The 27,176-nt window shown below is 39.6% G+C and overlaps 1 protein-coding gene across 2 annotated transcripts in view; it reads left to right on the top strand.

Annotated features, from left to right (window-relative positions):
• crip2 (cysteine rich protein 2) overlaps window positions 1–25,757 on the top strand; it is a 40,495-nt gene extending 14,738 nt beyond the window's left edge. Inside the window, exons 1-8 of one of the 2 annotated variants that reach the window (XM_008108973.3) lie at window positions 302–408; window positions 10,503–10,597; window positions 17,115–17,172; window positions 18,322–18,459; window positions 20,647–20,715; window positions 21,093–21,187; window positions 23,577–23,634; window positions 24,496–25,757. In XM_008108973.3, the coding sequence (XP_008107180.2) occupies window positions 366–408; window positions 10,503–10,597; window positions 17,115–17,172; window positions 18,322–18,459; window positions 20,647–20,715; window positions 21,093–21,187; window positions 23,577–23,634; window positions 24,496–24,563 (624 nt within the window). In that variant the 5' untranslated portion in view covers window positions 302–365 and the 3' untranslated portion in view covers window positions 24,564–25,757. Of the gene's footprint in view, window positions 1–301; window positions 409–10,502; window positions 10,598–17,114; window positions 17,173–18,321; window positions 18,460–20,646; window positions 20,716–21,092; window positions 21,188–23,576; window positions 23,635–24,495 lie in introns of those variants that run through there. The other variant, XM_003219877.4, reaches the window with a different exon arrangement.
• Window positions 25,758–27,176: the final 1,419 nt, after the last annotated feature.

The following is a 27,176-nucleotide window of genomic DNA, read 5'->3' as shown; positions in this document are numbered from 1 at the left end:
CCAAAAGGGCCCCAATTGAAAAAGTTTCAGAAGCCCTATCCTATACAACTGCCCCAGGTCTGGCTGGCTTTTATGGCTTCATCCTTTGGAAACTTCCTAGAATTGCACTTATCTTAACTCCCCACCCTTGTCAGCTTTCAAAAATGCAGTTACAGCTGTCTCCTGATGGCTGCAGAAATATCCAGACCCATCTGTTTTTATTCCCCTGTCCATCAATTGTATAGGGAGGACAGCCAGGACATACAGCGGGACAGACACAAGAGCTGCGGCTCAGAGACAAGAAAACTTCTGGGGAGGAAGGTAGCATTCCTGACAAAGCCTTGATTCATTAACTTTCCTCTTGGATTCCTTTGGAGCTGGAGGGCATGGCCTTGACTCAGCTGGGAGGAGCAGGGAAATTCTGGAAGGGTAAGACTCTGTTTCAGACAAAAGAACTGGCAAACCACCTCAGAGCATTCCTTGCCTAAGATATTCAAGGGGTCATCATCAGTCGACAGGCAGCTTGAAGGAACAGACTTCGACACAAGCCTGCAATTCTCCAGGCAAGGGATATCCCTTGGATGAACAGGTCTTGGAATCTTTCAGCCCCTTTTTAGTCTGTACACCAGAGTATTCACCCTGGATTCTGCAACAGAAAGCAATTAATTGTGACTCAGTTGTCAAAAGAGTCCTGTGTCAGCTTAAAGAATAGCAAATGTATTTTAGCGCGCAATTTCATGGACTGCAGACCACTTCACCTGTTCTTTTATGATAAGTAAATATGTTAGTCTTCCTAGTACCACAGGATACTTTACTGTTCTCATTGTTTACCACCTGAAGATGTGTATAATTTAGAGACATAACTCTATTAGTTTGGAATATCAGTATGTAAAGGGATCTTGTAACACCATGGAGACATACTGAGACAACGAAGTTGGAATACAGATTGTTACCTTACTTTATAAATCATTCAATCCCTTTTGCTTTTCTTAATCTGTGGTGATTCATAGAGTCTTGCTCAGCTTAGAGGAATTTGTATCCATATATTTGATATGGTTTGGGCTCATGCAGCATGTGGATCAATGACTATGGATACTCTAAAGGTTGTTAATAAAATACCCGATCCTTTGGTATTTTTGGCCTTTCAAACTAACTCGCCTACTGCGGCCTTCTTCTACCAGGGCAGAAAACCACAGAAAAGAGAACAGAACTTAGTCACTGTCCTGACTTAACTGTTGTACTGTATACAGTAGGAAACATTTCTCCGCTTGGTGACTAGCTCCATTTCCTCTCCGGAGAGAACAGTGTGCTTCTGTCCTGGCTTTTGGCAGGGTACCACTGGGGCCTAGGAGTGGAACATTACGTCATTGCTGCTTCCTGCACTGGCAAATTACTGGATGCTAAAATTTGCTTCCTGGCTTGGGTTTTGTTCTTTATACATAGGGCGTTGCCTAAGTGGCCCAGCAAGTCCTTCAGGCTAGCTCTCAACTTTTCTTTCTTCCTTTCTTCATTTTATATGTTCTCTTATTTTTTGTCCACTAGAGAACTGCTATTATGTGATGGAAAACCTTAGTGCTTTCTGAGAAACTGACACAAATGAATATATGAAATCCATGAAAACTATGCAATAAAACTATGAAAACTATGCAATAAAATGAGTGTAAATGTTGCAGTGAAAATATGAAATCATGGAGGGTCTTGAATTAGTATGCCACTCCTCTGAAGTCACAGTAAAGTGAATACACCTGTCAATATCTTAAGTCTGTATTGTGTCATGAAGAAGTAGATGCACTTTCAGATTCTCACAGATATGTAGGAAAACCTGAGAGCTTAAGTAAAGGAGTGCAACACCAGAAGTAAGGGTGTTTGTGTGGATGTGTTCACATGACTGATTTCTCTTTACATGTGCCTATTGGGAGCAGCTTGTGCATCAGTGCTTCCAAAGTTGACCTTTCTCTGGATTTGTTTTGTTTACTCACTTCTCTCTGAGTGCTCATTTAAAACCATTTCCATTTAATTACAAAAATGATTGTTGTGGTAGAGCATTTTAGCACAGAAGTTCTCTACCCCTCCTCTCCCTTTTGTGGAAGAGGGATTATAGGTCTATCTCAGTTAACAAATTCAGTGGTAGCTATGTTGGCCATGTATCAAAATGCAACAACATCCTCAAAACAGTGATAGCTTTAGCCGTCCCAGGAAAGGTATCACTGTTTTGTGAAATTTTGTATTTACATGTGTGTTAGATGTGTTTCCTATATCCTGATTTTAACAGAAACACATTTCTGCAGAGGCAGAAATAACATGGAACAAATAGAAATAGTTTCTGCCCCACAAATAGGAAAAGCACTTCAATAAGTTTCAGCAAACGGTGAAATCCAAAACTAACAACATGTACATGTGAAATGAACAAGTAGGTCAATAAGTCTTGCATAAGTAAACAAAATCCTTTTCGGTATTCTAGAGACTGCTTGAAAACCTAATTCAAAATGTATGCAGGGACATTTTTTCTTTCACCAGCCTCCACCTTTCTCATGATTTTCATTTTAGTGGCCAAAATTAAAAATGTATGTGTTCCCCCACTCTCTTAAGACCTTGTGATATGAGCTAATAAGCTAAGCTCAAGTTTAGGGGCTGATGGCCAATCTTTCTTTCAGGTGATAAGTGCTAACATGGATTTCATGGTTCCTTTTCTAGTGGTCCTCTTTTGATTGGATGGGATGAAAAGTGTCCCTTGCCCTGCAGCCAGATGTTTGATCCCTGTATCCTGGCCCCATGCTGGGCCAAACCTTATATAGCGGTACATAATAAAAATGAAGTCTACCAGATTGTGTCCGACCTGTTTGTTTCCCTATGCTTTTGCCTGGCCTTTTATTTCTGTCCCTATATTCAAGGTAAACCCATTTCCCCCTTTAACTAGCGAGTCAAGTCAAAATACATGAAGGCAGCAACTATAGTTCTGTAAATGTGTAATCCGGACATTGGAGAAACTCTAGGTTCTGGCCTCTTTTCATTGTTGATGTTTGTGGAGATGAGAAGGGGATGATGTTGAGTAAAGAGAAGTGGACAGCCATTACTGTCATCCATAGTCGCTTCCATCTTGTTTGTACTTGGTTCCAGTCCACTTGGTTTCATTCACATGCTGTTTTGCAAGACAAAAATAGAGCTAGATGTGATATTGATATCTGTCAGACCTCTGGATAGTTTCATTCTGCAGCTTCATATAAATAGAAGAGTTGATAACACTGATCCTTGCAATGCACAAAAGGACATTTCCAAATTTGCACAGACTCTGCTGTCATTGGCCTTTATGGCAGTCATAACCCATTCCTGAAATCAACTTCTTGGGGATCTCATGGGCAACTCACAAGAACCTTTGAGCCTGCTTTGTTAACAGCTTGCTAGAGTCATTATTTGTGGTTCATATATTTGTCGTGGAGATGATTCTATTACAAAGATATTCTGTCTTTAAAACCAATAGAGTAATCATTTTACCAATGGCATTGCACGTTCTTAGAGAAAACAGACACATCAACAATTATTCAATCAGAAGTTAACTTGTTTTTAGTTCAGTGCATTAAGTTGAAAGTTAAGAAGAGTGTCTGACAAAACTGGATAAAGATTGGAGAGGAATAAGTAATGTGTATGTTTAAAAACATTTCTATTGTAGACAATTTTTTAGTCAAAATGGATTGGATGAAACTGTTGAATTAATCATAATTAATATTGAAATATTGAATTGTTTTAAGAACACTGGTTGTATTAGATAGGATTAAGTAATTGGAGAAAAGTATATATATATTTAAAGTATAATATAAAGCTGTTGGTGTGTAATTATGATATTGAGATATGGATTTTGATATAGCTTTGTTAATAAAATACCTTTTAAAACCAGTGTGGTGGAGTGGTCTGAGCACTGAAAAACAACTCTTAAGACCAGGATTTGAATTCCTCTCAACCTACTGAATAACCTTTGGCAAATATATCAGTCTCAGAGGAAGACTAAAGCAAGCCACTGTGAACAAAATTTGCCAAGAGAACGCCACGCTAGGTGTGTCTTCGGGTTTCAATGAGTCAGAAATGACTTGAAGGCACAGAACAGAAGTAACAATTAAAATTCAGTAGTATTAAATTATACTACAGGTTAAATATGCCTTATCTGAAATGCTTGGCAAGAGCTTTGCATATGTATTTGCATCCTTGTGCATGGAGATGTAGTCTGAGTTAAACATGAAATTAATTTCATATACACCTTATATACATAGCCTGAAGGTCATTTTATACATTTTTCATAATTTTATTCATGAAACAAAGTTTGCATGCATGAAATAATCAGAAAACAAATATGTCACTATCTTACCTCATTTGTGAGCAATTTTGTTTTTTTTTATAAATATTTTGGACTTCTGGATAAAGGATGCTCAACCTATATAACAATAAACACCGACGATGAAATTTAAACTCTATAAGCTATAACAAAAAAAAAAATCTAAAACAGTAGATTCTCTTAAAAATTGAAGACTTTGACAGAAGGCAAAAGTTGTAATTTATGCGAAGCGATATTTGCAATAGTAATAGATTCATCATAGATTTCATTGTCAAGCTTTTGATGCCTAAGTTAAGTTATTGTTGAGGTGAATTTCAGTTGGTTGGGTGGTGATGTTGTAATCGTTGCAGTCAGCCCTACATATTCGAGACAAGTTAGGGGCACAGGAACCGTGCAAAAGTAGGGAAATTGTGAATACTGTGGAGGTGGGGCAAGGCTTTCTTTGCTCGTCTGGTGAGCAAATCTAAGTGCACATGTATAATATGATGCTTGGTTCTTAATTTGTATAACGATTACCTAATTTAATGTTTAATCGGCTTTTCCTGAATCCCTTCTTATTATCCAATATATTCACTTATCTTGCCGGCCTGTTTATGTTGGATAAGTGAGAATCTACTGTATATTGATAATCTTACATTATCTGCTTAGAACTGGATTATACGAGGCCCCTTCTTCACAGCTGTATAAAATGCACACTGAAGTGGATTATATGGTAGTGTGGAGTCAAGATAATCCAGTGCAAAGCAGATAATATAAAATTATAAATGGGTTATATAGCTGTGTGGAAGGGCCTTGAGTCTACACTGCCATATAATCCAGTCCAAATTAGATAATCTGTGGAAGAGGCCCGAGGCCTAAGTCTGCCTGTCCCCTGGGCTGAGTTGGTTGCTAGGAGACCAAGTGGGCAGAGATTAGTCCTCTAACTGGCAGCAATTGGATAAAAACAATTATTCCTTTCCCTCTAATTAGGACTTTATTTTTCTTTCTTTTTGTTGTATCAACCTAGAGGCATGGATGATGGGTTGTGTTGTCAAATTTCGAGGTTGGGGGGCCCTGTAGTTTTGTTGTTTTGTTGGTCGCCGTGATGCCATCACTCATTTATATATATTGATTCAGTTTGCTTCTTGTGCCATAGTAGTGATTGAGCTGCTTAGGAGATAGTTTTGGCTGGAAAACTGGAATGTTGATAATAAATCTCAAGAGTTTAACTAAAATAAAAAGAGTTGAAAGGAGATTTGAAAAAAGTACTGAAAGAGATTAAAGAAGTATATGAACTGATGTGGGTGTAAAAGTAATTATTGATAAAGTAGTGATTCTGTTCAGTAAAATCGATACTGTAAACAAAGAGATGGAGAAAGCATTGGATAATATTGGAATTGAGACAGAGAAGTAGTTCTATTGGAGATTTAGAGCAATTTTGGAGGATCCTAAAGAGCATATTATGGAAAAGATTTCCTGGAAAGAGAAGAAGAGGATATGAATTCAGTAATTAATAAAGTTTATAGAATAGATATGAGTTGGAGTTTTAAGAACTCTCCCTACTTTGTAAGAAAACGAAACCTTAAATTGAAAACTGGCAATACAAATGTTATAGTGCTTAAGGAAATACTATTCAGAAAATTGTGTTGATTAGAATTTTGAAAGGGTTCCTTAGATCAAGACGGAATAAAATCCTATTGAAGAACATGATGGAGGATTGTAAAAAATGTTAAAATATCTGAAAAATATCAGCATTTATCATTTATAAAAAATATAGACCAATATCATTATTGAATGATGATGATGACTAAAGTTGTTTGTAATTATCTGAAAGATTGAAAATAATTCTACTAGACTATTAGTGAATATGAATGTGAAGGGCAGCTAAGAGATAATACCAGAAACATGTTGGATATTTTGGAATATTTACAACAGCATAAAGACAAAAAAACCACTTTGATCTTGGATGTAGAAAAAGCATTTGACAACCTAAATTGGACCTGTTTACAGTTTTGGAAAAAAAAACTTTGTTAAATTAATTAAATCTATCTATCAGTGAAAGTTCATAGAATTGTTAATGTAGAGTCCGTATGTGATTCAAAAAGTTATAAGGTAAAAATATCAATTCTCTCATTTTTTTCTTAATTCAGTTTTGGAGAAAAAGATGCTGGTAAAAATGAGAAAATGTGAGAATTGAATCAAGTTTATTTGACGGAAAGATGGTTTTAAGACTGTCTTTTAAAATATGTATTTATATCCCACTTTTTTTTTCCAAAGGAGACTCAATGCGAGTAACATTAAAAATCAGAGACAATTAACCTACAGTAGGTAGTTTGCATAAATAAATGTCAAAAGTGCTTCAAAAATTCCTCTCCAAGGCAAGGCACATAGTGTTAAAGGACAATTCACAATATTTTTACTCTCATGTCTCCCCACATTTAGGGTGTGTTATGTGAATGGCGTGACCCTAGCAGTAGCAATAAGATTAGTTTTATGTCTGCTTAATTTATGAGTAATCCTGGGTGACTTCTAGAGAGTGCTTCTAGAAATTGACTGGGAAACATCTCACCCTTGCTTCCGTTTGCAAGCAGAAATTCTGCTTATGTTTGTGTTCCTTTGAAGGGGACTGGTCTTTGTTTCAAGGCAAAACAAATAATTACAGATGACTGATAGGCGCCATGCCATTCTGGGGGAGGTTTTCACAAGTCTGCCTCACTTTCTCTTTCAATTAAACATTTTAAACAAATGTTGCCCTATGTGGGATATAGAGAGTGGATGAGTGTTTATCTTAAGCCAAGGCTTTAATGGAAGTGTACAATATAGGTTTTTTAAAGTCCCTTGGAAATTGCAGTTCTTTAGCTTTTAAGATGCACTGCTAGAGAATAGATTATGAATTTTAATTGTTTATCCTGATGCTGTGCACAGGACCTGCCTGGTGGACATGTGATGGGGCAAATTCCATGATAACCACATTTTAGGCTCCAAATCTGTTAACACAATTCTATGTCTCTAAAAGGATATTGTCATTTATTTGGTTTTCACTTGTATCAATCAAAGGCATATAGAGTCCATTCAGTACTTCTAAATGTGTACTCAGAAGGACAGAGTAGTACTGCTGTGTTCATTGAGTATTACTCCTGTGTAAACTTAGAATTTCTTACTTAGCCACTTAAATAAGTCTTGTACCAGGGGTCCCCAAACTAAGGCCCGGGGGCCACATGCGACCCATCGAAGCCATTTATCCGGCCCCCGTGGCAGCGGCGGCACCGATGAAGGCGCATGTGGCCCGAGGGAAGAGGGAAAGACGTGCGCCTTTTCGCGTCCTCCCTCGCCCAGTGTGCCTTCCAGAGCTTTGCTTGTTTATAATGGTATTTTAATTATTATTTAATAATTAATTATCAAGGGAGTGCTTTGCTAATGCTTTTGGTGCACAAAGGCAGAAGGGGGCTGGACTAAATGGCCCAAGGGGTCTCTTCCAATCCTCTTTATTATTATTACTGTATTATTATTATTATTATTATTATTATTATTATTATTATTATTGACATGAAGACACAGTATAACACAGCAAATGAGATATATATGCTGGATTTCGTATCACAGAATCATAAGTTCCCAAGCGTTTAGGGCTGTGTGATATTATTATTATTATTATTATTATTATTATTATTATTATTTAGCAACAACATTGAGGCTGGGTGATCATCTGTCAGGGGTGCTTTGCTTGTGCTTTTGGTGCACAAAGGTAGAAGGGGGTTGGATTAAATGGCCCAAGGGGTGTCTTCCAACCCTATTTATTATTTTTATGATGATGATGATGATTATTATTATTACTATTATTAACATTGAGGCTGCATTTGTTCCCATTTGGTTTTTTTTTACTTCAAAATAAGAGATGTGCATTGTGCATAGGAATTTGTTTATAGGTTGTTTTTTTCAACTATAGTCCAACCCGCCAACGGTCTGAGGGACCGTGAACTGGCCCCCTGTTTAAAAAGTTTGGGGACCCCTGTCTTACACAGTCATTTTACCTGCAGCTGCTGATAATGAAGAAGAAAAACAATATTGATTCCTTCCTGCCTTTTAAGTCCTAGTGAAGACAAAAATAGGAAAAATTGATATTTCTTTCCTGGTCCAAGTATTCTGTATAAGAAATAGCTCCATCATGTTTCCTGGCAGCTGATAAAGTTGCAGTGGAGGTGGAAGGCCCAAGCAGATATGCTCTATCTTGAGAACAGCCTAAAATATTAAAAGGCAGATACTTGATCCAGTGGCCCACACAGTATCGATGAAGGCTTCAGCTATAAGGGTAACTGAGATGGGAGCTGCTTTATTGTGTTCCCTAATCTTGTCCTGTTGGTTTACACTCACCCTGTATTCCCTGCTGCTGATCTGGAAGGAGAAAGTGATTCTTCTGCTTAAATGTCGGGAAGTGTCAGTTCTCTTGTGTCAGCATGATAGTCCTTTTTGTGTAAGGAGTAGGTTTTAAATGCTTTTAAAAGGATGGCACAAATAAACAGTGTTTCCTGGAGAAGCACTGTCCCTGAAATTCACATTTTGCTGTAGGCATAACTAATCTGTGTTAGTAGTAGGGTTGCCAGATCTCAGGGCCTTGCTATGAGTCTCCACTTTTAATGGGTCATCTCCAGGCAGGTCATGAAGATGCAAAAACTCCAGTTTTGGTAGGTTCAGCTCCAGGCAAGAAGAAAGGAGTGTTTGAAAATCTCCAGCTCAACTAATAGAGAAGCATCCTCCCAAAATTTGAAAGTTTTAATAATTAATTTGTTGCTGCTGCTGTTCTCAAGATGGAGCATATGCATTTATTTAGCTAACTTCTTCCTTCCCTCTCTCTCATTATGCTGTCAGAGTTCACCTTCTATCTTGCTTTGTATCCACCTTCTGACTAGAAGCAATTACCGTATTTCATCATGTAATATTTGCATTTTTATCCCTTTTTTGTGGGCAAAAGAGGGGTACAACTATTATACAAAGAAAATTGTGCCAGTATTACATGCGGTACTTGAATATAGGGTAAGATGTGCAGACCCGGGGTTCCTTGTACCTCGGTTTTGTGACTTTGAGCCCCAAGGCTACACTGAGAGAGCCCCACAGAGCCTCCTTGGTGCTGTGCTGCCTGCACCCCAGGAAAATCCCTTTGTCCCTGCAGCTCCTTCTGGACACCTTGCTCCAGCTGGATGAGGGCCTGCTCTGTAGGCAGATGGTGGGTGGGCGGGTGGGGGCCTTTCTTCAGGTAAGATCCAATCTGGCTGGAACCATTGCACCTGCACAGCCCCTTTAGTGGGGTTTTGCCTTTTCTGTTGGGAACAGTTTGTTCTCACCTGTTCTCTGCACCTGCAGATAGAGGAGGACCGGGGCTGAAAGCCAGTGTTGTCACTCTCTTCCCAGTCCTTTTGGACTTAACCCAGTGAAGAGGGTGGCAATACTCATGCGACAATTATGTGAGGAAATGAAAAAAACCCTTTGAGATTCAAAAGAGAGGAGTGTATCTATTCTGCAGTCATGACTAATACGCAGAAAAATACAGTATGCTAAAGAAAATGTTTCTTTTCCACCTCCCCAGTTCTCTATTAAAATCTCAATTCACCTTAATCTGAGAACAGCCCCTTCTTTAGGGTACAGACACAGAAATTTTGTTGGACTCCACAGATAAATAAAATGTGTACAAAACAATGCACATAATTGGAAAGGTTCGTTACTTACTTTAGCCAGTAGAATAAATTAGCCTAAGTTAGGTAAGTTGTGCAAATAAATATTAGAAATGCTTCAAAATGTGTGAATATCAGTATAGGAAGCAGGGCACAGACAGAAAACTGCAGAGGGGATTCAAAGAAACACAACAATATCAGTTGCTTCACATTCCAACCATGGAGTGCTCTTCAGTTAGATGCCACCATTAGGAACACGTGGCAGCAGTTTACTTCAGGCATCTGATGCCACAAATAATTTGCATAGTTTTTAATATCTATTTTTGGCTGGCACTATGAAATCTATAAAACCATGAATTGTAAAATCTGATCCTGCCTTTTTATAAATGACAAAATTCCTACTGTCCACTATTTTGTGACATTCTCCGTCATTTTCAACCCTCTCCAGTGGACCCTGGGGATGGACAGTAGAGAGTTTGAGAATCTCTGGTGTGTGGATTACTGCAGCTCCATAATTTCATTGGTTTCTATCCTTTTGTTTCTCTACCATTAAGCTGAGAAAGTAACTTCCTTGGGAAAAGACTGGCACAAGTTTTGTCTGAAATGCGAGCGCTGCAACAAGACCTTGAACCCCGGTGGACATGCTGAGGTGAGATGGCTTTTGTGCACGTTATGTCTTAAATCTTGGTTGTATGCATTTTGTCTGTAAACTGAATGAACAAATATTAAGGCATGTTGGGCTTCTTCTCTTTAGACTGTGCTTAGACTGTTTGTTTGCAATGCTTGGGGCACAGCTGTATTCTTATGTGCAGCATAGATTCCTCCAGCTCTGCATTATGGCTGCCATCCAAAGGGTCACGATTAGGGCAATAGCAGGATTTTTATCTTGTAGCCTGGGCACCAAGTTTACCAAAATAGGAAGACGCAACGGACAGTGATTTTTCACTTTCAGCTGAAACCCTCAGCAATTTTTCTGATTTCTTTCACCCTATGTTATGATTTCTTAGCATGATTAATGATGGAGGAAGATGAATGTGCTCAGCTAGTCTTGCAGTTCACTGTTAAATTTGTTCTGCTTCTGAGCAACACACAAACATTTTCACAACAGAACATTTATAACATTCACTCATGAGAAAAATGCCAGAGGTCACAAAAAGTAAGCTTTTCAAGGTTTTTTTTTTGGTCAGGGAAGAGTAGAAGCCTTAGAGCCCTGGAAGAGATGAATAGTTGTGGCTGTTTCACCCTGAAAACAGTGAATGAGAGAAACAGATGCAACTATTATCTCAGTTCTCCTAGTACCTGAAGTTTCCAGCACATAGTTGTCTGAGGGCTTCGGGATGAGGTCCAACAGAATGTATCTTGCCCATTGTCTCTCTTTACATCGTTAAAGGCATCAGCCATCATTATCCATATTGGTTGTTGTATGTCTTTCGGGCTGTGTGGCCATGTTCCAGAAGCATTCTCTCCTGACGTTTCGCCCACATCTATGGCAGGCATCCTCAGAGGTTGTGAGGTATGGAGAAAACTAAGCAAAGAGGTTAAGACCCTAGACTTTCCACAGATATATATTAACCTCTTTGCTTAGTTTTCTCCATACCTCACAACCTCTGAGGATGCCTGCCATAGATGTGGGCGAAACGTCAGGAGAGAATGCTTCTGGAACATGGCCACACAGTCCGAAAGACATACAACAACCCTGTGATCCCGGCCATGAAAGCCTTCGACAACACATTATCCATATTATCTACAGCAAAATGATGTGGCCAGATCTTGCTTTAAAAGTTGATGAAAAGCAACTTGCATGAGCCATAGCTAGCATAGCCAGTGGTGAGGGATGGTAAGAGTTTTGGGCCAACATCTAGAGGACCACATGTTTCTGTCTGATCTAGAGCACTGCTTCTTAAACTGTGGATCCTGATCCCAAATGGCAACCTCTTCACTCATTGCTAGGATCCTGAAAAAATTGTGTAGCATCCCACCTAGTGGTTGTTTTAGACATGTACTGTTCACAAATCTATTAGCAATGATGTGCAGTGTTTACAGTGAACTCTGCAGAAAATACTTCAGTGGTACTCCATAAAAAGGTTTAACAGGTCTTGCAAATGCTGGTTAGTTATCAGTAAATGTTTGATTTTATACCTATTTTATTTACATCTGTATGTGGTGCCACATAAAGATTTCTCAAACCAAAAGGGGTCCCAGGTGGAAACATTTAAGATGCCCTGCTATAGAGGATGGTCACTGCTTGCTGTGCTGGTTTAAAAGGTGGGACTGCTGCAGTTCATCATCCAACCACAACTTTTTTTTCTGGTAGCTCTGATATTTAAAACAGGCATTTAAAACAGAGTTGCCTATCCTAGGCAGGAATGAAGAAGGTCCTTAAGGTTTAACTGAGATTAGCCCCATAAACGGCTAGAACTGGGCCGATCAGACCTTTTTTCAAGTGGAATTTGATCTGAAGGACATGACATTTCCAATAACCCTGATCTGCAGTGTGTTTTCTGTTCTGTTGCATAGAGCAGCAGTCTGCACAAGGATCACTGGGCAAGAGAACAGAGCACATTGTTTTCATCACCATCTCCAAAAGGTCCTTTTATAAGCTGCTCTTTATTCACTGGCAAGGTGGGTGGACAAATGGCTCCCTACTCCCTTCCAGTGAGGAAAGGATATTGTTCTTCTGTTTATGGTAGCCCCTTTTTCCACATCATGTGTGCCTCTATGATCCAAATAAGATGCTCTTGAAAAAAATGGTAAACTGTAACTTTAATCTCTGCTCTTTGTCCCTTATAGGAAGTGAATGTATAGAGTAAACTTCCTCTAATTATTATGAGGTTTTAGATATTGAAAGATGTTCCAAGAAACATATGGTATGAATTGAATTGGACACAAATTGGAAACCGCATTTGATACCATCTTAAGTTTTTGAGGCACTCTTTAAGGACAGATTGCCTACAGTATTAAAGTAGCCTAAACAACTACTAGTCTGTTTCAAGGCACAGTTCAAAGTGTTGGCTATGATATATAATTGCCTATAGAGCTTAGGTGGAAACTATCTAGAGTCAGTTGCTAGCATCCTGTTAGTGAGATACAATGATATAAGTCCACACTAACCCACATTCGGTCATTGTAGAAATTGGAATTCTGTTCCAATTATTCCGTGACCAAAGGGTCCCTCAAACCCACCTTTTCAGTGTGCCCCCCAATAGACCTTGACACTCATTTCTGGGTCAGCAATAAAGTAGCATCCAGCTTCCCCCCCCCCCCCTAAAGCTGGACATAATGACCTCATGTTCAGGGAACAATGTAAGACCCCCAGGAGATCCCCGAGTAAGATGTCATTGCTGTGTATCCTGCCACTCCCTCCACTCTTTACCAACACTGAAATGGTAAGCTGTGAGGGAAATTGCAGCCCTGTAAAGGGGGTGGGTGGGGGTGCACCAGGAGCCATGTTGTAACAGTGTGTCAGAGATACATCTCCCAATTCAAGATCTGAGCCCCAATTGCTCTGTATGAATTTACTCGAGTTTTGACATCTGTGGCCTCCTTATGATCAAGGGACCATTAGTGAGGACATGTAAGAAACCCTCCCCAGTGACTGTGGAGTCTCGATGATGATGTTTATGTTTATTTGTACCCTATTTTTTTTCTCCACAAAGGAGACTCAAAGTGTGTTGTCAAAGGCTTTCATGGCCGGGATCACAGAGTTGTTGTATGTCTTTCGGGCTGTGTGGCCATGTTCCAGAAGTATTATCTCCTGACGTTTTGCCCACATCTATGGCAGGCATCCTCAGACATTGTGAGGCTGCCATAGATGTGGGCGAAACGTCAGGAGATAATACTTCTGGAACATGGCCACACAGCCCGAAAGACATACAACAATCCTGAGACTCAAAGTGGCTTGAGAGAAAACTAGCTTGATCCCCTCCCTGCTCTTTTTTCAGCAGATCTTCATGTTTAGACAGGCTTTTGGCTTTTAATTTGTTTCTGCAGAAGGCTGTTAAACAGAGAGAGATTTTTATAGTCAGTGTTATGTTTTAAATGGTTTTTAATTAGTGTTTTTAAGAAGATTGCTTGTTTATATTCGTAAGCATCTGTGGTATAAATTACTTTAGGTATATTTTGTTTTAGTTTGTACTATGAGATGCCTCTTTTCTTAGATCGATGGAAATGTAGGATATAAATTAATGAACGAATAGCCTAAGCTGGACATAACCAGGGCATGTGTTATAGCAGGAAGGTTAGCGTTCTCCAGAAACACTGTTCAAGACACAATTTCCACCCATCCATCTAGCAGATTAGTAAGGACCTGGAGCACTGTTAGGCTATATTTCTGTTTGATTTTTTTAAATGAAAGTACAGTCACATCAATGGCAGCTTGCATTCCTGTCCCCACCTCAAAGATTATTTTACTGACAGAATGTCTGGGTCACTTTGTTGGGCACTACCAGTCCTTCACCGAGATTAAGTCTTAAAATGTCATCCAGGAAACTACATGAGTGATGCGATTTCAACACCTTTACTAAATATAAGTCAAAGCTAGTTGGGCGCAGATTTTTATCTCTACAGACACCAACTCCTATAATGTATACTTTAAAATACACTATAAACTAAAATTGGCAAGAGACATCTTCTTGCTTCTCATCTGCTTTCATCTTCAGCCCTCAGAAGTAAGTACTATTGAGTTCAAAAGGATTAATGGCCAAATAAAAGGAAACTATCTTACTGTATTCATTAAATTCCATCTTAGGTGAGTCTGCTTACCACTGCAGCCTTGAATCCCTTTGGCCAGCTTTTCTTCCCTCTTTTTCCTAGACAGAAAGCCTGGACTATGTAACAGGAGTGCAATATGGTACCCTCTCCCTTTCCCATAGCACTGCAAAAGTGGTTTGATGTGCTAGGCTGATATATGTACTTCATGGTTATCCTCATCTCACCTTTCTCAACATAGGTGAGCTTTATTTTTTTGGGCAGAATGCATTTTTAAAACACAGCTACTTTCATTTGCTTTATTTAAAGCAATCCCTGCTCCACAAAGATAAGCATTTTCGTTTGTTTTTATAGACCCACACTAAATTAGGAACTCCCTTCCAAAGATAGCTGTCACTCTGCACATAATTTTATGGCTAGCACTGCTCCCCAGGAGTGCTGAAGAATTCTGACCAACATCTCTGGATCTACAAGGATCAGAGATTTCATCCTCTTTTTAAAATCTGAAACCTGGGTTTTAAATGCCATGCCACATAAATTATTTTCAGCCTCACCAAAGGAAGGCAGGACAATATATTCTGCATGAAAGAACAGAAAATAGTATTATTTTTCCTGGCAGCCCCTTGAATTTAACATGGGGCTTGTTCCAGTGCTGTTGATGCTCAATAAAGGTCAAGCTGGAGTTGTTTGTACATTTGGAACTGGATCACCATTCCATTAATTCTGGCTTCTTAAGTGCAGAACCCTTTAAACACTGGAAAGCCAAAAAGTGGATAGTCAAACAAGGTGGAGATCAGGCAGGATAGGGAAAACTGAGTGGCCTTCCAAATGTTCTTCGATTGCAATCCCCAACATTCTTCATGATCAGTTAAGCTTAATAAGAATTTCAAATACATCTGTTTTTTTACACAATTTTCTCAATTTTTAAAAATTTGCAAAGTGCAAAAAGTGAGACAGGAGTACATTTCCAGGGTCTTGCCATTTCCAGTTCTAAACAAAATACTTAAATCTTCCCATTATAATTAATACTATTGTAGATAGAAAAGGCATATAGGGCGTGTCCACACATCAAAGAAGTGCTATAATTGGAAGTCTGTTTTTGATAGTGACTCACTCCCCAAAAATGTTCTCTTTAAATGTGTGTTTAGGCTGCACTTGAGCACATTCTCAGGAACTCTAACTGATTTGCTCTTCTGATTGGATTCTGTGCTTAGGATGAGAGAGCCATGCCCAGCAATTGTTTGCTCTGTATTTCATGTGGTGCATGGGATAGGGACAGTTCTGGCCACTCCTGTGCCTGTCCACCCACTGTGACTGTGAGAAAGGGAAGAATATTATCAGGTCCTGCAGGCTGTATCTTCTGTTTCCTTCTATGGCAGCTTTGACAGATAGAAGTACAAGGGGAAGTACAACTTATCTTCCCCCTTGCATTAAGGGGAAGATAAGTTCCTGTTTTATCACAGCTTCCTTTCAAATCTTCTGTTGAAAGCAGGAGCTGATAGTGTGTCTCTTGATAGCTGGACCTCGTGAGGACAGATAAGGGTGGAAGGGTGTCTGAAAGAAGAAAGTTGTGTCAGGAATAAAAGAAACAACAAGTGATGATACCAATTAACAGAGTTTATTTTATACCTTTCTTCTCAGGAAAGAGTTTCTTTTACCAGCATAAATAATACAGCTCAACAAAAAAAAATTCTTGTTGTTTTAGTTTTTAGGCCTGTTCCTGGGTTTATTTGGGATGCTGATTCAGAAAATTGCATTGAATAGACTCATAAAAATGAACTCCTCAGATGTAGAAATAAGTTTTCCCTATTTTTTCCAGAATAAATATCCAGTTGAATGTAGAAATATTGACATGTGAAAAAATCAGTACAGTCTTGGGAAAGAAGAGTCAACACCATTCAAAAGAAAAATATCTTTATTGGCCAGTTAAAATGCACAAGCTACTTCATGTAAACTTATGAAGCTCTGCTGGATTATTGCAAAAGATGCAAAACGTTGATATGCAAAAGATGTTAAAAACATACAGATGTATTCCATTGTAGCTTTTAATATACATGGAATGTTGAGACGGCTTTCTTTTGTACAGGAATGCAACCTTTGCAAGCATTGTCTGCTATTTCCTATCAGTGAAAGAAAATAGAGGGTGTTTTGAGAGTCTAAAGCAGTTGAATGGGACTGAGGTGTACCTTGCAGCCCAGGAAGCTGTTGTATTGGGGATTACTCCTGAATAGAAAAGTAAAATTCAACTTTGGTTGGTGGGGAAATGGCCAAAACAATTGTGAGAATTATTTTTGAATCCATCCACTCTGTATTGGCTTCATCTTCTGTTAGAATGTGGCTCCTGAACCTGAGTTTGGCCCCAATCCCCAAAAGATTTTCCCCTCACTATATTGGGAATTGTTTTAATTGCCATTCCACAAATCCTGGAGGATCTAACACTTGCTATTTCTCTGTCTTAGCATGATGGGACGCCTTACTGCCATAAACCCTGTTATGCTACACTGTTTGGACCTAAAGGTATGTTTCCCTTTCTGTTTCCTGTAACATTTATCTCTCTTTGATTATCTCATTCTGTGCACGGTTCTTCTCAAAGCCAGCCAGAGATACTTAGTTCTGCATTGATGTAATTCAGCAAGCATCTCCATTGGGCCGCACCTTGTTTGGTTGTATGTGTTTTAACTGGATGTCAGCTACTTTGGGTGGAACAAACATTAGATGCAGCCACATGTAAGAATCACTGTGGGTGGGCATGATTTGTAACACAAAAGGGTGTGTTATTTGTTTGTACATTTCAGCACTCTTGGGGTGGGACCATAGCTCAACAGAAAAGCTTCTTTTTTTGCATTCAGAAGACTCCATTTTTAATCTCCAGAATCTCCAGGTTGGGCTAGGAAAGACTTCTATCAAAAACTATGGAAAGCCACTGCCAGTCAATGTTGACAATACTGGCCTGGAAGGATATAAAAAGATGCTTCCTTGGAAAGCATCTTATTATATCTGTATATTTTCTTTCCCCTCCAACTATTCCCCCATCCAGCACCAACACAGTCTTCTCCTTCATACAGGATTCTACATGTGTGTATTTTTACATCTAGTTTTATCCTGGTGGACCAAGTGGTATCCTATGTCTCCTGGATCTTATTCGAAACCATATGAATTTTTAAAAAGAGTAAAGCAAGGTGTGTATGTTTATGCACATTCAAACCACATTTTGACTTATGGTAACCCATGATTTTGCCAGTTCCTTCATCAGAAACACAGCCTACAGAAAAGCAAATGGTGAAATTAAGGGGCATGGTGCCCAATCCCTGACAAACAAAGGAATTCCTCCTTCCCATTTGTGTTCCCAGCTGGCCAAGTGGGAGGGAATCCCTAAAGAATTCAGTTTTGAAAAGGGGTGACCTCTAGTCTTTTTTTAGGCCAGATTGAGATGGTTCCTGGTAATTCTAAGAAAGGTTACTCTTATCTTACGCAGTATCTCTGTGTTTTCTTTACTCATTGGAAACCGGGGAATGCATTAGGAAATCTTAGATGGAGAGAACACAGCCAGAATGAGCTTGGCTATGTATCGATAAATGTATCAGTTCTTCAAAATTTGCAGGCGTTGTGGATGATGTGACAGCTTATGGTACCAAGCCCTCTGATCTCTCTTCCTTCCTTTTTCAGGCGTGAACATTGGAGGGGCTGGATCTTACATCTATGATAAGCCTCAGACTGAAGGACAGTTGGTGTCAGGTCCTATTGAATATGTGTCCAAAGTGGAAGAGAAGAAAGTGAATGCTGCCCCAAAGGGACCCAGCAAAGGTGTGTACAGGGAGAAGCTGGAGGAGCAGTTTCTGAAGGGCAATTGAAGCATGACAATGTACTTTCAATATACTGTGTTTTTCTTTGGTACATCACAGGGTTTGTTTTACTATGTTTTGAGCTATATATATTGTTAAACTGAGAAGATAATTGCATTTCATTATTTAGAATACTGGGCAAAAATGATAACACTCCAACCCTTGTAGTTATGTGTTGCTTTTCTCCTTGTTTCTTTACTCTGTTTTTGAGTTGCTATGGTTGATTTTGGATTGCTAATAAAGGGGACCATGCATCATATGATAGGACCTGTAGGAAACCGTAGGCAAAGGGTGTCAGAAATGGAGTATAAGAGTGTGAGATGAGGTCCTAGGATAGAAGGCTACCCTGTTTTTCCACTGAGAATCCCTACTTACTGTTTATGCAGACATTGGAGGCCTCGGCCACAATTCTGCATGCCGTGGAGTGTGTCTGTGAATGTTTTGAAAGAAGTAGCCATGTTAGTATAAAAAGAAGGAAGAGGAGAAAAAGGAAAAAAGAAATGTAGTTGTGCCTTTTAGACAATCTGGTTTTTATTTTAGCATGAGCTTCTGTGGATATAAACCCACCTCTTTGGATGCAGTGCAGCATGGTAATAAATGTTCCAATATAAATCATATTTACACAGTTGTGGGTTGTTAATGGAATGGAATGATATCTAGAAAGATGCAAATCATGGCTCTTGCTGTAAATTTTCAAAAGGCTTCACAAGATGACACTGGTCTTTCAGATCTTTACACTGGTCAGTTAGTGATGATATGCAAAAGCAATAAATCTGCTTATCATAAGTCAGGTTCCCAGGGTTTAAAACCCTCTCTGAGAAGATTTCTTTTGTTATACATGCAGTAGTAAAAACTCTTGTATTAATATATGTAATGTCCCGTGAAGCCATTGTATTTATTCATACGTTTGCTAATGGATTGGAATTTGTCAATATCATTCAGTTCAGTAACCTCTCTTTCTAGACTTTCTTTGTAATTTCCTTTGTTCAAGGACTACAACCTGTAAATCACTTACTGTGTGTACAGAAAGGTTGAAATGTTTTGGAACTGATTTTTGAGTACTGCTGTTACTAATGTCAAATGAATCCTCTTGCCTAGAGACTGTTCTGTTTGCCCAATATACAAAGTGGAGGGGCATTGCCAGCATAGAGTGACATATATCACATTGGAGGATGAGCAAGTAAATGTTGCTTGTGAGTGATGTTATTGACCCCTGTAATATTGCTGCCAGCATAGTTGTGGGACACGGTTATCAACTAAATTTGTGGCTGGATCTTTATTACCATTAATATTATGCATCCCTTCGTAAAAAGTTGTTTCATATTTGGAGGCCGTTTGTACACTAGTAAAGAACTGCCTCCCAGAGCTGGTGAGAGAGACGCATCGTTCTCCAGAATTGGTTGTAGCTCACTGATGATGCATTTGTGTGGTCTTTGCTGGGACTGTAGGGTGTTCTGTCATTTTGTGTTTTTGGTCTGTCTTGTAGTAAATAGTTCCTGGGTATTAATCTTCCCCATCAATTTGTTTCTTTATTCTTTAGATAAAATTTGAGAGATGTCTACTGTAAAAGTGTCTTTATGTAAGTTTAAGCAGATGTGGTTGTATTGGAGGACCTAGTTGTAAAACAGTAGATTTGGTATGTGTTGTAGGAAGAAACTCCAGTCGGTTTTCGATAGAGCGTGGTGCTTAGAAGGCCGTATTGCAATTGCACAGTGGTATATAGAAAGTGAATTTGTTGTGTAAATTGTTAAAATCTTGGTGGAACTTCTCAAGTGGGCATGCTTAAATTGGGCTTCTCATATTTCCGCTTCCAAAGAAGCTTCTCGGTGCCTATGCGTCCGTCATCCCCCCCCCCCTCTGAATGGGGATTTTAATAGCTTGGGGACATCAAGGAAGTTTCCAGCTACAGGAAAAAGGTAGATGACACCCTCCTGATTTTCAGAGCACTCCAGATGGCTGGCATCTGTTGTTTTCTCTCATCTGCAGAACTGCCCAAATAATTCTGTTCCTTCTCCAACTACCAAATGGCCATATCCTGCCCTCTCCCTGACGTCTAAGGGAAATTATCATAGAATCATAGGTTGGAAGAGACCATAAATGTCATGTAGGCCACGGTGTAAAAGTACATGTTTCCCTCTTTTTGTTTCAGCATCCAGTATTACAACTTTCACAGGGGAACCCAATGTCTGTCCACGCTGCTCTAAGAAAGTCTATTTTGGTGAGTATTGTACAAGGCTCCTGCTTGCCCTGTGTCTGGCCCACCTTTCCTTCGCTGGTTCAGTGAAATCCTTCAGCCTAGAGAAGCTAATGCCCCCCTGTTGTCCTACTGACTTCTACAGATTTTTTTTTTTGCAAATAGCCTTTGTGTTGGGAGATTTGACTGTTTGTAAAAAAGTTCCCAGTGCCTAAATTACCCCAAGCGGAACAAATGTATAACCAAAGCTTCCCAACCAAGAAGCAGGGCTACAAGGCTACAGTGGAGTTGTGATCTTCTAAAGTTTCCAGGGGGTCTAATGCAGCCCCAGCCTCCAGCAGTTTTCCTGCTACCAATTTTTTGAAATGTTGACTTTGCAAGCCTTTTCTTTTCTGTTCTAGCTGAGAAAGTGACTTCACTGGGCAAGGACTGGCACCGTCCCTGCCTACGTTGTGAACGCTGTGGGAAGACACTAACCCCTGGAGGCCATGCTGAGGTAGGACACCATGCCATCTGGGTAGGCGGGTATCCCCAAGATTGCTTTAACTGTTCATTTGTCTCTAAAAAGGGATGAATCCAGTGGGAAGAGATGTTTTCAAATGTTAATGAGGGGATTATTTCAAGGGACCCTTTCCCCTGTTTTTGCAAGGCAACATTAATACTGACATGTCTTGCTGTACAGCTAAGGTGGGCAAAGTGTGGCCCTCCTGCTTTACTCAGCAATGGCTATACTGTTTAGAACTAATGGGAGCTGCATTATAGAGGGTTGCTCTTTGTCTACAATGTGTGCACAGTTAACAGAAGCAAAATGATTACTAACATGTTATTTGAAATCATAATTTTAACAAAGCACTGAAGGATTTATACAAATGCTATCAGAACTTGAGAAGATGCCTTGCAAGGTAAAGACTCCCTTATTGGATGCTTAAATTTCAGCAGAAATGTACTGCTTGATTCCTGGAACCTTGGTTTTGGGTGGCTTCACATACGATTCTGATGTCTACAGTGCATGAAAAATATAACGTATGAACTACATGTTGCCCTTGGAGAAGCACTGGAAACCACATTTCAAAATATGAGAAATGTAGACCTTTCCTTTTGAGCTTACATTAAGAAGAAATATTTGCTACATAAAACTTAGAAGCAATTAGACATCAGCACAGAGGATATTCAATTCTATCTGCCTGTAATGTTGGAATCCTGTTCTTCAAACTTCTCTAGGCATTTGAAACGGAACCCTTCTTAGTAGAAGAAATCCTCACTGCTGTTCTTCCCACCATGGACTTGTTGGCTTTGGCATTATTCGCTTTCTTTGCTACTGCTCTGGAAAGTAAACAAGGCACATTTTCCTGTGTCCATTTGGGAGCTGAGTACCAAATGAGAACACAAAGTACCAAAGTGCCCCCTAGTGCCTAAAAAGGAATTCACATGTAGCTCCTATATATTCTTTTTTGGAGAGGTTCTGAATCCAAAATACCATATACTATCTCTACAAAATGATTAAATCAAGTGTGTCTGACAGTTGTGGGCTGACCAGGGTGTCAGTGTGCCTGATGGCAAGGTCTCCCCTTAAACATTAGACAGTATCTTTAAAATGCTAATAACCTTTTAGTAGCTTGAAAATATAATATAAGTTCCAATATAATCACTGTATGAAAGTAAAAGTTATGCTTTATTATTGTTGCTGATATTATTATTATTTTGATGATAATTTATATTTTGAAAGATAATAAATAACTCAGAAGAAATCATTCTGATTTGGGTTATGTGAGGCTGGCAAATACATTATATAGACTGTAGCCCTTTGTCTCCAGACAACCAATACTTTTTGACCCAATCTGCCCCTGGTTCTTAGAGGTGGATGTAATACATAAGTTGCCGGGAAATAATGGAACTCTTAAAAATAAAGATCTGATAGGTTTCTTACATGTTGTGGCCAAAGTATTGATTGCCAAAGAATAAAAGGGAGGGAGGGATTTCTCACTATATAAGTATCAGAGCAAGCTATGGCAGTTAGCATTTATGGGGATGTTGGCCGCACAAGTAAAAAAGTAAGGACATAATCAGACAGATAATTCATTTAATGAAATCTGGTGGCCTGTTATTGCATATTCCAACTGTAATAACATTTTTGCCAGCCCTCTCTAACTTAGAGTATCCTTTTGAACAACCTGTTGTCCTAAGCATCTGCTTGATTCAGCATTCACAATCAGTCTTGTGGTATTTCTGTCTTGTTCTTCTTTATTTATTTTTGTGTTTTTGCTATTACCTTTTTATTCAAAGGAATATGATCATAAGGGATTGATTTAGAAAAATGTTATTTTAAACGCAGTATGTTATTTCTCTGGAGAGCCAGTGAAGTATAGTGGCTTAAGCACTGGACTATGATCCTGGAGACTTCCTTGCAGCCTTCGAGGAAGACAAAATTAAACCTTCTCTGAACAAATCTTGCCAAGGGTCCCCATAAGTCAGAAATGAGTTGAAGTGACATAACAACATATTATCTCTGTTGACATTAATAGCTCTGGCCTATGGGCCCGAGGCTTGCAGTATCCTTGGATGCCAGCCTTTGTCCCTGGGACAGCCATGACAGAAGCAGCCCCGAGTTGTGGCACTATCTTGGTCTTGTGTACACTTGTCCAAGTGCAGGGTAGGTTTTCAGCAAGAAGGAAGTTTCAGCATTTCATTCCAGTGAGATCAGGATGTATATGTACTTTATCACGAGCATTTATGCAACCAGAAAGCTTAGCCTGGTGGCAGACATATGTTGAGGGCAAGAGAGCCTGATAGGCAGTGGGTTGCTTATGGGCTTGCACTGCTAGGAAGCTCCCTTGAGGCAGAGAGGCTGATCCTAAATATTCTGTTCCTATTTTTCTTGTCTCCAGCATGATGGCCAGCCTTACTGCCACAAACCATGTTATGGGATCCTGTTTGGACCGAAGGGTAAGTTTAACATCGGAGAAGCAACACTGCTTCATCCTAGAGGTGATGGTGGAAAGACTGCTCTGTGGGTTAGAAGGCTTGCTCCTCTGCTGCTATGGAGAACATGACTACACAGTGGGAATGAAACTGGGATGACCACTCTGCCTTTTATATAACAAGCAGAGTCTTGCTATGTAATGAGGCAATATAAAGTTCAGGATTCAAGCCAGCCAAGAAAATCAGTTCCATTCTTGGTTCTCCATTTACCTTCAGTGATGGATGGAAGGTTGATAACGTGGCAGTTTTTACTGTTCATTGCCCCTTTTTTGCTGATGACTGTTACATGTGAGAGAATACTCTCTTGAGTCCTCTGACCTTTATGTTGCTTACCTAGACCATAGGCAGATACATTACCTCTTATCTTAGCAATGTCCTGCAACAAAAGACTGGCAGGTGGAGGTAGAATTTGAGGGAATGTAAAACATTTTCTCTCTAATCATGTAGCATCCGTTGAATTACTGCTGCAACCACTGCTGCTTTTTGTCTTTTCTGTTGCTAAGTAGTTCTCTAAATTCACCTGATAACAACAGTAAATGTCCACAAATTGTCAGGAGTAATATTTTATTTATGAACATACATTGTTAAAGGAGCTTACAGAGGAAATTATTGTGACATGACCTTCTTTCTGGCAAAACGTCAGGTATTCCTGCAGTTTCTGTTGCTCCCCATTTATCCTGAATAGTGCCATTTTGGCCACACAATGATTGCAATTCTGTACAAATAAAAGTCTTATGAAATTTCCCACACCCTTCAACCTGCTCCTTTTCCCTTTTGCCCTGGCCTTTCCTCCATTTATGCATTTGTTTGGTTTTTTTCCCTCAGGAGTCAACACTGGTGCTGTTGGAAGTTACATCTACGATAAAGACACTGAGGCAAAAGATCAACCTTGAGAGCTTTTTTCTGCCAGCTGCTCCAGCTGCTCAGCCCACTTGCACTGCATTCTCTTGACTAACCTTCTTGTGTGTTTAGATATAGTGACGCCACATGCTGGCTCAGCCCTCTAGGAGCAGTTGATGAGGTAGCTGCACGTTTTGCTGTTTCCTCGCTGGATAGGTTGGCATTCAATTCTTCCTCTGTTTTATAGTTGCAACAAAAGCAGACATAGCTGCTTCTCTCTCACTGCATCCCCTGTTGAACTCATCCCTTCAGCCCAGTGTTCTCTGAGCTGCCACTGATTACACAACTCGAGTTCCCAGAGTTCCCAGGAAACTATATATTCAGCAATGGCTCTGGCTGCATTTATATATAATCAGCTGTTGGTTATTTAATGGTTGGATACCTGGAGAGATCCACAAGCTGAGTGCAAAAATGTGTTGTAATGAGCTAGAAGGGAAGGCAAGTCTGTAGAGGCCTCTGCTGTTTTGGTGTCCTGATTGCCAAGGACACCTAGCTGTGGCCTTACTGTTAGGCAATATTGCCATACAGCCCTTAGTCTACCTAGCGGCAGGCTCTCTCCAGCATGTTTGGCAGAGCTAAATGCTTTTGTTTGAAATCTGTATTGGTGTGGAATCTGTGAGAAATTATTAGCCCTGCTAATATTATCCTAGAAAAAATGTTATTACTGTAACTTGGGTGAGGAGGTAAGGGCTCCTTGTGTGAAACCTGTAGCTTTCCAATACCTATATAATGCAAGATCTGTGGATGTGGCTCTCTAGTGTCTGTATAGGAAATCTTGGCCTTTCTTGTCATGATTAAGTAGCCTGAATCCTAAAAGGGGAGTGGTAGAGACATGTTGGTAAATGTGTGTGTTGTGTGTATACAAGTGGTTATCGGGGAGTAGCTCTGTCTGCCTACAAATGGACCAGTTCCAGGGTTTGTTTCCCTGTGTGTTTCATGTGTATTTATAACCAGATAATAAATTGCTTTTTCCTTTGGGGAATGCCGTGCCCTTCCAGCCACCCTGGAATATTTACAAGGGAGCAAGAGGCGCAGTTAGTAATCACCGGGGGTCTGGAGTGGAGACAATGTTAATGAAACAACTTTTCAAAAGCTTGCACTATCCAAATTACAAACCAGCTTCTACAACCAAGAATGCCTCTTCTAACTTACTGTTTTCAGTTAATAAAAGTATTTCATAAACTGTTTGTGGTGTGTGAGATTGGTAGACCATTTCTGTTAAACTAGAAAAGAGATGTATTACCCAGAATAGTGAATAGTTATTTTCCTGTTTTGGTATTACTTTGTGTATTCCTCACTCCACATTTGAATCCAGACATTGGTGCTACACAAGTCTGCTTCACATCATCTTACTGCTTACTGTACTCATTCCACAGCCAAGTATCTCTTACATACATCTGACTAAGACACAAAGAGACTCCCAACACTGCAATCTTGTTCTTCTAACTCATGGATCGCTCTTCTGTTTTGCAAATGCTTGCAAGGAAGGTTATGGCAACCGTTTTTTGGGATAGGAAAGGTGTGGTTCTTGCAGAACCTTAGAAGAGCGATCCAGGACAAGTGTGGGGGAAAGTTGAGCGCATGCACATGTGCAGCTGTGGGAAGGGATGCCTGCCTGGTTGAGGACACAAGCCAAGCGGCAAAGTTTGGTGGGGAAGGACTTTCCAAACTCTTATCGCTATGATAACTGCCTAGATTTCATTGGGGACTATGTTGAGTAGTGGTATTTGGGTCTGGCTTTCAACTGCATATGGTAAATGTTTTCTCCTATACTTTGTTCATTTTTAATTCCAAAATGTAATCTACTTTCTGGATAGCCCTATTATTATTATTATTATTATTATTATTATTATTATTATTATTATTCCACTTTCTCTCTTAAAAGAGACTCAAAGCAGCTAACAGTGTTTAAAAATTACAATTTAAATCTGAAAATATTAAAATAGAAGTAAACGGGAGCATTAAAAATAAGTCATTAAAAACCATTTAAATTATTAAAAATCTATTAAAATACATGAACATCAATATCATGAGTCATCAGTCTACAGAGTTGAAGACTTTGCCCCAACCCCACCTGCAGTCATTCTCCCTTAAAAATCAGTTTTAGATCTAATGGAAACTTTTCTGGAGCCTAAGTGTCATACAAGAGTTCTTCAACAAGCTTGCAGTTGAGGGTGGGAAAGGGCTAGTCCTTCCCATGCAATTTTTCTAATGTGCTTCAATACACTGCCAGCTGTTGGCCCAGCTATGGGGTCTGAGCACTGAAGAGCTGCCAGACAGCTGGCTGGTGCTACACAATATACTAGAAGCCTGACAGTTGTTCCATGAAGAAAGCAGAGCGGCCTCCACCATAGTGGGACCCTGTGACATATGCACTCAGCTGAATCAAAGTCATTACTGTGATGCAAAAATCATTTTGGCTGGAGCATTTTGCAGCATTTACGGTAAGTCTTCCCCTGAGACATCTTGGCCTTGTTTGACAAGAAGGCATCACAAGACCAAAGGCAAAAGACTTCACAAGAAAGATGAACATATCCCAACAGCCAGCTGTTTTGATCCTCCTTTCAATTTTCAAGGAAAGTCTATTTCATGAGGTGCTGGACCTT

Source organism: Anolis carolinensis, chromosome 4, assembly GCF_035594765.1.
Source record: "Anolis carolinensis isolate JA03-04 chromosome 4, rAnoCar3.1.pri, whole genome shotgun sequence".
Taxonomy (NCBI): domain Eukaryota; kingdom Metazoa; phylum Chordata; class Lepidosauria; order Squamata; family Dactyloidae; genus Anolis; species Anolis carolinensis.
This window is presented reverse-complemented; position numbering and strand designations above follow the sequence as displayed.